Genomic DNA, 11,306 nt, shown 5'->3' on the forward strand with positions numbered 1-11,306 from the left:
CTGGTTCAGCACCTCCATGACTGTGTGAAGAATGCCAAGTGGGAAAGACACAAACTGACTCCTGTCTTCGGAAACTCTCGAACTCATTTGCCAACGTGGTTTGGCACAAGCCTCAGGCAACCACAAGCTAACGTCCGAGCTCGCAAACCAGTGATGAGAAGCCATAAAGGAGGACCTCAAAGAGAGAAGAGCAGTAGTGTTGGCCAATGCATCAGAAGCCAGGAAAAGTATTCGCAATGCTTACCTGTTCTTCACCAACTACAAGACCAAGATGGTTGCCCTCTGAAGTCCTGATGGATCTATCACATCTTCCAGAAGGGCAATGGAAAAGATTATTCACTACTTCTACTCGAATCTCTTTGACAGCCACATCCTCCTGCCCACATACCAAATTCCACAGGATGGATATGTCATTCCCAATGTTCTCCCTTCTGAAATTCGACACGACATTTCATCAGTAAAGATGCATACCATCCAGATAAAATCAGACCCAAACAACAGAAGAATCTGCCTCCAGTACTCATCAATACACTAGCTTATCTCTTCACATGCTTCCTGGCCATATGCAAGGTTTCGTCCCAATGGAAAACCAGCAGGACCATTCTGTTGTACAAGAAGGAAGACATCCACAACATTTCTCTTCTCCTTGAGTCCTTTGCATAATTTATTCAGAGCAATGTCCTTTTTGTATGGACACAGGAAGACTTAGCAAATGCTATGCTTTTGTAACCTGGGAGTCATTTGACTCTGCATGATATTTTCCTCCTGGGCATCTGTTCTCTCGACCTAAGCCTCAGCTGCCCTTACTTCCTAGCACCACCAAAAGCAGGGTCCCGACGAGGGACGAGACGGACCCAGGGCAAGTGGTGAGTTGTGTGCTACCCTGGCATCGAGATGGGCCTGGCCAAAGTGCCTAATGCTTAACTATAAGTTAAGAGCTTGATCATGGACAAATGTTGTCATGATCCAAACAGTGATAACTAGATTTGGACCCTGCTAGGGTTAGGAGTGATTAATCTGGCCTGAGTGCTGTAGTCTGAGCCTGTGGCAAGATGTTGCCCTCAGAGCTGCCTTGCAAGCCTCAATGTATCTCTTGCTATGTCCATACAAAAATAACTAGTATTAAGATGTTAAGTGCTTGGACTAAGGAAAAAAAAAAAACCTTAAGAGTCAGGAAGGGCTTTGGAATGCCCTGCCCTCAGGAAGGGCTTTCTTATGTTGATTTTGCTACCTGGCTGGGTGTAGCCTAGAGGGCAAGGTGGGAAAGACAAGTAGGAGAAGAGACTAAAGAAGGAGAGAGGCTGGAGTAGATCGAGAGAGAGGACTGAGCTGGGAGTGCGGGAGATGAGAAAGATGGAAGGTTGAATAAACGGTAACTAATCAGCAACCAGCTTGGTCCTCGTTCTTCCTTCGCCTGTCCTTGGCCAACGGCTGTCCCGATATTGCCTATACACAGCGGTTCCAGAGCACCAAACTTGGGTGGTGAGACAGAGGCGCCGGGAGAGCCCGCGAGTGCACACATCCCTCGGCGTGCTTTAGTTTTTTACAATAGTGGTTCCTTCTCTATCCTAACTGACTTTTCCCCATACCCAACCCCACTTATGGCAAACTTCCTACCATGGGTCAGTCCCCCTCATTTCTACTATCCTTGGGTAATAGTCTCATATTATGTTTTTTGTATCTTATAAATGAGTACTATTTTTCTATGTTTGTCCCTCTCCTTCTGACTCATTCCACTCAGCATGATACTCTTCGTGTCCATCCATTTATGACTTCATTTTTCCTAACAGCTGTGGAGTGTTGCATTATGTAGATGTACCATGGTTTTCATCTATTTTCCCCACACCTTAATTCTTCCTTCCTTCTTTCCTCCTTCTTCTGTTCTTTCCTTCCTTCCTTTCTTCCTCTCTCTTTCTTTCCTTTCTCTCTTTCTTCATCTCCCACTTTTTTTCCCTCCTTCCTTCCTTCTTCCTTCCTTTCTTTCTTTTCTTTCTTTCTTTCTTTCTTTCTTTCTTTCTTTCTTTCTTTCTTTTTCTTTCTTCTGAATCACTGTGAAATAGACCATCACAAAGCTATTTATGATTTGGTTTCAGTCATACAATGTTCCAACACTCATCCCTCCACCAGTGTACATTTTCTACCACCATGTACCCAGTTTCCCTTCGACCCCTTCTTTCTGCTAATCTCGCCTGGCCCCCTTCCACCACCTCCGTGAGGTATCTTCTTGCTCTCTGTCTATATTTTCTTTTGTGCATGATGGTTTGCAAATGAGTGTTGGCTTTGGGTCATGGTTTACAAATGGGTGACTGTCAGAGCTTCTGGAGGTGCAGGGATGTGGGAAAAAGTACTCTATCCTGAACCTCAGAGAGCTAGATATTTCAGTCACAAAACTCGCGTACCTGAATTTTCAGCAGATTAATATCTAGATGAGGTGCATCCTGAGACAGTGGACTCTGGTCATGGGTATCATGAATATTTTGGATTGTGGGAACAAGCAGCTGACAGGGGCCTTTGCTTGGGTGGAGACCAGGCTGATCTGCTCCCTGGAAAATTGCCCTGTTTGTATAGCCTTGAGTGGTTCTGAGAGTAATTACAGCTTTTGATCTCTTTAGCTTTTGAACTCTGCCGCAAGGCCAGTGGAAGAGCCTCCAAGGTATCACTGGAATTTGTTCATGAGGGTGACTGCCATTACTTTCAAGAGTAGGAAAGTGGAGGAAGTAGCCCATCCCAACCGGAGAAAGCCTGGAGATTTCAGTCACAAAACCCACATACCTAAATTTTCAGCAGGTTAATATCTCAGTGAAGCCATCCTGGAACAGTGGAGTGTGGCCTGGGGTTTGATGCAGTGATTTTGGATTGTGGGAACAAGACGCTGCTGCAAGGCTCTGCTTGGGTGGGCACCAGGGTGACCCACCCCTCTCCAATATACACTATTTGTACAACCTTGCATGGGTCTGAGATTAATTGTGGCATTTTCTTCAGAAAATCTTTACAGAATTTCTGTACTGGAAGAGAAATCTTTCTTGGAAGTACAGAAACATAAACAATATAAAATATAGAATAAAATAAAATTAACTTTGAGTAATTTAAATTTTAATTACAAAGGGAATATTTATAAAGATGTATGCTGAGATCCGAAGTGACAGTATAGTATTAACCCAGAACTAGTAACCACCTACACATATGGCTATGGTTTAGACTAAATCATTTTGGTCACTGGCTAATTGTTCATCTTTCTAGTAGGCAATATCAGAGTGCTGCCATAATTTGTTTGTGCTATATATTATACGGAATGTGTTGTGTGTCTATAACTTAACTTAAAGTTAAGGATATTTCCCATGATTCATCGAGTAGAGTTGTTTATAGGAGAGTGGGTCACTAGTCTGATAATTCTTCAATATTTAAAATACTTAACTTTATTACTTGTCTCCAGAGTAATTATTGGTCCAAGAAAGTATAGAAGGATAGATAAACCTGACCACTCCTTATGCAATATCCATTAATCACCAGCATTGCCTATTTCTCATAGTATTAGCTTTTCTTAGTATCAGATATTTCTCTACAAATCTGTATTATTTGTGTAGCAGTACTTTCCTGTGACTTTACAGGTCTTAATTTGGATAATTTCGTTCGAGTTGTCATTCACTTTGAAGTTTTCCCATTTTCCTATTTTTTTTCTTTTGTTTTTTGGGCCACACCTCACTCACTTTTGGCTCTGTGCTCAGTGACCATTTCTGGTTGACTTGGAAGATCCTGTGAGATTTGGGGGGAGGCCTTATGTGGGATAGAACCTGGGTCTGTTGCGTTTAAGGCAAATATCCTATGCAGTTTACTATCAAACCTGCTGCTTTCCCCCATTTTTCTGTTCAATTGCTATGTATTTATGTTGTGTTGCATATTTATTAAAACAAATTATTTCATATTTTGTTAGTGATTGCTAGATTTTGGAGTGGGAAAGGGGAAAGCTACCGTAAGTGTCAAATTGCCATCCTTATTCAGAGATTGTGTGTGTATGGGGGGGGGGGATAGAGTGCACACCTATGGTGTTCAGGGATCTATACTGGCTCTGCTCCACTCTAATCACTGTTGGATGGGTTTGGGGGACTACATTGGTGCTGGGTATAGAACCTAGCTTGGCCAGGTGCTAGGCAAATGCCCTCCCTGCCCAAATATCTTTGAGTTTTCTTCTATACTTAGATCCTAGCTGCATATTTTTCAGCAATTAAAATCTCTCTAAGCCCATGTTTTGTTCATCATTTATGTATCTTATCACTTGGAGGCTTTATATACCAGTTTTTAGAAACAGTGAACAGCCGTTTTCTTATATGAAATGGATTATATATTCATTTCTTATATGAATGGATTAGAAGAAATTTCAGTATCTACTCTTTGAACTTTTATTTTCTCCATTAAATATCAAAGGAAATCAGGCACATAATCCAAACACTGAAGGCAAGACAAACAGGTAATTTGACCCATCTATCAATCTATCATATACGTTATTTAGCAGCTGTCAATGTTCCTATTTTTGGTATCTGGAATCACTGTTCAAAAAGATATAAGCAAGTGGTACAGTTCTGCCTCATAAATATAAATATAATAAATACTTTGTGATATAAGAAATAAATACTTTGTGATGATCTGCGTATCATCAGAAAGGCAAATAAATTCTTAGAAGTTTGTTAAAAAAAAAACTTTTTTTAATTGCTTCTACTGTGGTGGGCATCACAACTGTTGATATTCTGGGGTCATGGCCACTCCAGGTTGTGTTTGGAGGCCCTCAGGGCACAACTGGATGGTGTTCACCACCAAGGTCATGCCTGGTAGTGTTTGGGGTCCTGAAGTACTGGGGATTGAGCCCAAGATGTCATAGATGTGAGGCATTTTCTCTATCCTTTAAGGTGTACCCTGCTCCTAGTACTAGATTTTTTTTTTTGGTGGTGGATTATAATTTGGTCTCCCAAATGGTGCTCAGGAGCTCTAATACTTCTCATGAGTCTCAGTCTGGTGATTCAGTGCAAAAATCGATGGATGCTGTGCTGCTCTCATTCTGAAATATAGGGATTACTTGTGCCATTCTGACTGCATTTGGGGGTTCCAAGGTCACAATGCTCTGGTGACCATGTGGTACCAGGTATTAAATCAGGGCCAGCTGCATGGAGATATTCACTTTAATCTCTATACTCTCCCTCTGCCCTCTTTCTTGAGTATTACTAATGAAGTTTCTCATAATAGGGTCTCCAGGTTGAATAATAGAAATTTTACTTTTGTTACCCAAATTTACCATCGTTCTAAGTGATGGTTGGTCTTAGAGCCTTATCTACATGTCCTCAAGTCAGAATTTCACCCTTGACATGCTGGACAACACTTAAAAAAACTATTTTACAGTGCTTTTTTTCTGTGTTCACATTTCTACCCACTTATTTATAGGATGGTTCACATTAAGAAACTTTGGTGTCACATATGCTGCTATTAACCATGGAATCTCATCAGAATTTATTAACACAATAACTAATGTAAATAATGTTGAATGTTAAGAAAAATAGCTGATATATTCCACTTGAGCTCAAACGCAATTTCACATGAGTGGAAAAGACAAAAATGACAAAATGTGAAATGATTAAATGATTCCTGTCAAATTATTGATTTACATTGTAAGAGGGTTCCGTAGATAATTCTTTCTAGAAAACTAAACTCTGCTCTTACTATTGCCATGCAGGAAAATTGTTGCAAATGTTTAAGTGGAATTTTATTAATAAAAATCTGACATATAGGGACTGGAGCGATAGCACAGTGGGTAGGGCATTTGCCTTGCACGTGGCCGACCCGGGTTAAATTCCCAGCATCATGTATGGTCCCCTGAGCACTTGCAGGAGTAATTCCTGAGTGCAGAGCCAGGAATAACCCCTGTGCATCACCGGGTGTGAACCAAAAAGGAAAAAAAATTTGACATGTAATTTATTTGGTGAAATCTCATTGCTTTGTAATGTCATTGTAATTTAATTATTTACTTATTTATTTATTTATTTATTTATTTATTTATTACTTTTTGGGTCACACTTGATAATGCACAGGGGTTACTCCTGGCTCAAGCATTCAGGAATTCCTCCTGGCGGTGCTCAGGGGACCATATGGGATGCTAGGAATTGAAATCAGGTTGGCCGAGTGCAAGGCAAACGCCCTACCCACTGTGCTCCAGCCCCAATTTTTAAAAAATTATAGTGAGATTGAATAGTGAGAAAAGGCTAAAGGCATATTCTGGGGACTGACTGCATGGGTTCTAAGTTCACTCTGCAATTTCCTTCTTTTTTGACTTTGGAAAGTTTTAAAACTTTCTTGCCTCATTTAAAAAATGTGTAAATAGGAACTGGAGCAATAGCACAGCGATTAAGACATTTGCCTTGCACACGGCCAACCCGGGTTCAATTCCCAACATTCCATATGGTCCCCTGAACACTGCCAGGAGGAATTCTTGAGTTCAGAGCCAGGAGTAACCTCTGTGCGTCGACAGGTATGACCCAAAAAAAATTATGAATAACCTAATATTACATATTTCATAAGATTTTGGGGGTGTTCAAATGATTTAATATGCATACAATGTTTAGAAACTAAGAAACATTGAAGTAACTCTTTGCTTTATATAAGAAGGGAATTAAGATGCCAAAACAATTTATATTTTTATTTTAATCCAGTGCTATTTGGACTTACCCTGTACTCTTGATCATATTCAGATTATATTCTATAGAGTTACTCACTTTCCAGATCCAGTGTCACCCAGGCCAAGCAACCTCTGAAAGCCTATTCTCAGCTCCTGTGTCCTGAGGGCATATACCATGGGGTTCAGGGCAGGTGGGATGATACTGTGCAGCACATTGAGGAGAATTGGGACTAAGGGAAACCTTCTTCTTGCTAGATGGGTGACAGATACTACAACAATAGCTGTGTAGAAAAATAGGATGAGGATGACATGGGAACTGCAGGTACTCAGAGCTTTAGATGTTGCCTCAGCGGACTTAAGCCTCAGAACTGAGCGAATAATCAAAGCATAAGAAGCAAAGACCAGGCCCATGTCACTGCCACCTACAACCCAAGCCAAAAACAACTGGTAAAACTTATTAGCAGTGACATCATCACAGGCTAGACTGGTGACTCCTAAGTTAGAGCAAAGACAATGGTCAATCTCGTTCTTGGAACAGTAGTGCCGCTGGGCAGCCAGTACAGGCACAGGAATGGTCAACAGGCCATTCCTGAGTATCATAGACAATGTGAGCTTGATCACAAATGCTTCAGTGACTATGTTTGGGTACCGAAGAGGATAGCAAATGGCTACATATCTATCCACAGCCATGCAGAGGAAGATACCTGACTCCATGCACATGAAAGTGTGAATGGCGTAGATCTGGGCAAAGCATGCAGAGAGGCTGATGGCCTTGTTATCAAACCAGAAAATGGCAAGGATCTTGGGAATGATGGTAGTAGCTAACCCAATGTCCACGATAGCCAGGACACCAAGAAACTGATACATAGGCTGATGCAGGGAAGATTCTTGGTAGATGGTGGTCAAGATGAGGAGATTTGCACCAAGGGCCAAGAGGTAGAGCAGAGCCAATGGCAGGGAGAGCCAGTGCTGCCACTCATGAATGTTTGGGAACCCCAACAGTATGAACTCAGACACTTGGATCTTTGAATTATTAGTTAAACTCAGGGTGGTATCCATATTTTGTGGTGTCTTCTCGGCATCCACCTGTGAATGAAGGGATAATAAGAGTAGGCTGTGATTAGTTGCACTCAAGGTCTTAATTTGTAAGGACATCAAGATACATTGGCAGAAACGTTACTTTATGAAAAACACTTTGGGTTGTAAGAGAAACCCAAACCTGCCACAAATCCAGACCTTTTCTTCTATAAACTTGTGTCAATAATCATGGACTTCTTTATACATAATTCAGAGGAAAAAACAATTTAAAAGCTATGAATACATTTTTTAAAACTTTATGCTAATTTATACTAGAATATTTAGTGATTCAATGCTACCAAAGCAAATATTTTATTAAATTTAATTTAATATTTCAGAGATGCTAGTGTGATGTATCTGTACTTCCATCTGAAGAATTGGTTTTAAAGACCGTTCTCAACCATTTTTACATCCTTGGGAAAAATTCACATGAGACTATTAATGAGGTAATATAGGTTCTAAGATTTTTCAGTTAAACATAAATGAAGATTTACTCCCATTTTCCCTTTGAAATTCTGAGTAGATTTTTTTTAAATATATGGTGAAATTGGAGACAAAGCAGAAACTCTTTACATTATAAACAGCCAAATTTTCCTTTGTGAAAATTAGATGGCAGAATTGTTTTATAACTTTCTCAAAAGAAATAAGTAAGAACTACAGTAAGAACTCTGAGCATTTTTTAAAACAATATTTGTCCTCGGCTTATAGTTTCTACATAGAATCTACATTCTCAAGTTTCCTTTGTTACTTCATCCTTAGATTTTATTTATATATATAAATCCTTTTTTTGTATATCTAGCATTTCTATTTTTTATTAATTTGTGCCAAGATTACATTAAATTAATTATAATTAAATTGCATTAAATGGAAGACCTCCGGAACTCAGCCACAGCCATGCTCAAGGCCACTCTGCACACGTTCAGATGAGCCTCACGCATGAAGGAACCGGCAGAGGAACCCAGTGTGTGGGACTCAGGGCAGAGATCTCCAAAGCTTCTCGGATTGGAACTGGGCCTCTTCCACCCAGATGCCCCATTTTACAGTAGCTAAGCAGTCACACAAAAAAACTGCTTCCGGTGCCATGTAACCCCATCAACAGACAAAATCCAGTGACTATAAAACCAAGCTCCCAGAAGAGAGCCACACAACATCTAATAGGCTAGTTCTCCCTCTTGAAGAGCCTGACAAGCTATAGAGAGTTTTATTGTCTGCTCGGGAAACCTGGCAAGCTCCCCATGGCGTATTCACATCCCAAATACAGTAACAGATATATGCATACCTCTCGGAGAGTCTGACAAGCTACCTAGAGTATCCTGCCTGCACGGCAGAACCCATGGCATATTCAATATGCCAAAAACAGTAATGATAGTTCTCATTCTCCTGACCCTGAAAGAGCCTTCAATCATTGGGAAGACGAGTAAGGAGAGGCTGCTAAAATATCAGGGCTGAGTGTAATAAAGATGTTACTGGTGCCCCGCTCGAGTAAATCAACGAACAATGAGATAACAGTGATAGAGTGATACCAAGATAAGTCGGTTAAAATTTCAGTTTTTTATTACATTTAGTACTCAGAATGATATGATTTTTACTAATTACTCTTTCAAATTTAAAACCATATTCTTGTGCTTAAGTTCCAGATTAGTCCTCCTAAACTGACTTACATAGAATTCAAAAATGTGAGCTCTAAAATAACATTTTAATTAGAATTGTATTAAGCTAATAAATTAATAAAGGTTAAGTCTTTATATTAGTAAGTATTCAATTAGGAATGTGGATATCTACCTTTCTTTACATTCTTAAAATTTTAAATTAAAATTCACTAATTTAGAACTGTTCTTATTATGATTATTAGCATTTTTATAGTTTGATTGAAAATATTTTTGCATGATATATTCCAAAGTATATTTATGATGTATGAAATAAACTGAATTTTTCAGTATTGCCACATTAGTTTTGCTATTTACTTTACATTCACTGCTTTTCTAAGATTGAATTAGGACATTTTGTGAGTTTTTCTATTTTATATCAAACAGTAGATTTTGGCAAAGAAAATATTTTTATTTTCTATTCTATAGATTGAAGTTGTATTTTTGTTATTTTATCTTGTGCATTACCTATTTTACTAAACTGTCAATTTAAAAAATTCCTGACACATTTTTAATTGTATAGGCACAAATAATAATGCTATAATGATATTTCCTTCTTTTATAAATACTAAGGTATCTTTATTTTCACATCTCAATGAAATTATTATAAATTTAGTACTAAATGTGAAAAATATTCTAAATGGAAAATATCTACAGATTTTTGGTTAAATTTAATGGAATTCTGTTACAATTTATAGTAAATATGATGTATCTTTAAAGTTACACATCTTTCATTTTTTTCCAATGTAGCAGAATTGTTTGAAATTAAATTTAGTTATAGACTCTTAGATATAAATTTATTATTTTAGGCTCATTAATTTATTACTTACATGCAATCTTTAAGATTAGCCTCATTTATCTCCTTATTTCTAATCACAGACCCTAGTCCTAAAATCAATTAAAGACCCTGAGAAAAGGAAGACTCTAATGGTGATGAATAAAACACAGGAAACCAAAACGGAGGCCGAAAAAAAAGCTACAGAACCAAACACTGATAGTGTAGAACATGAGAAAAGAATATCCTGTTTACTCTCATAACGCAAGATTTGAGTCCTTTACTTACTACTTCAGGAAGACTCTGAAGAGATTCTCAGGCAGGCAATGCCTTCTGTAGCTGCTCCTCTCTTCTGGCTCCAGATCTCTGTTCAGCTGTTTTCATTCAGCAGATTCCTTTTCGACTGGTACTCCTGAAGTCAGGAGTTTTGTAGAAATGAGACCTCTGTTGCTCTTTATGCTCTTGTGCTTTTTTGCCAAGAATCCTCCAAGGTCTATTAGTTTTGCATAGGGAATAGGACCCAAGTATTCTTAAATACTTGGGCAGGTCAAGTAGTACCTAGAAATAGATTCATTCAACCCTAGTCCCAGGACAGCATACCAAATGCAAAGTTAAACACCAAATCCCCTGGTTCATTCCTATCCATTGACTATCATCTCTTATTTTAGAAAAAGTTTGGTCTCTTTATCTCAAATTATTCTTGACTGTTTAGTCTTCCTAGGGGTAGTCTCATAGATTTAATGCTTCACTGTATCTGTCACTGTTATCCCATTGCTCATCAATTTGTTCGAGCGGGCACCAGTAACATCTCTCATTGTGAGACTTATTGTTACTAGTTGTATGGGTGTCTTGTGGCAGTTACTTCAATACTGTTTCAAATTATAAAATAAAGGTAAGTTCATTGCTTTTCTTTTATTTGTAATATTTGGTTTTTGGGGCAAACCCAGTTGTGCTCAGGGTTTATCTTGTCTATGCTCAAGGAGCCTTGTGGTGTCCAGGGGATGATAGGTATTCTAGGGATGAAATCAGGGTTGGCAACAGGATTTTGTGTGGCAAGAATCTTCAACCCTGTCCTATCTCTCTGGCCCCAGGTCTTTCCATTTTTACATAGACTAGTAATTGGATGAGAGCTGAACTTGGAAGTAAAAGT

At 38.9% G+C, this 11,306-nt stretch overlaps 1 protein-coding gene across 1 annotated transcript; it reads right to left on the reverse strand.

Annotated features, from left to right (window-relative positions):
* Positions 1-6,751: 6,751 nt before the first annotated feature.
* Positions 6,752-7,717, reverse strand: LOC101555067 (olfactory receptor 688). Its single transcript, XM_004621181.2, has one exon. The coding sequence runs from the start codon at positions 7,715-7,717 to the stop codon at positions 6,752-6,754; it is 966 nt and encodes a 321-aa protein (XP_004621238.2).
* Positions 7,718-11,306: the final 3,589 nt, after the last annotated feature.

This window comes from Sorex araneus, chromosome 6 (assembly GCF_027595985.1).
Source record: "Sorex araneus isolate mSorAra2 chromosome 6, mSorAra2.pri, whole genome shotgun sequence".
Taxonomy (NCBI): Eukaryota; Metazoa; Chordata; class Mammalia; order Eulipotyphla; family Soricidae; genus Sorex; species Sorex araneus.

What these genes read in the sequence shown, in the direction of transcription:
- LOC101555067 (XM_004621181.2), bottom strand. Translation starts at nt 7,717, where the DNA reads ATGGATACCACCCTGAGTTTAACTAATAATTCAAAGATCCAAGTGTCT.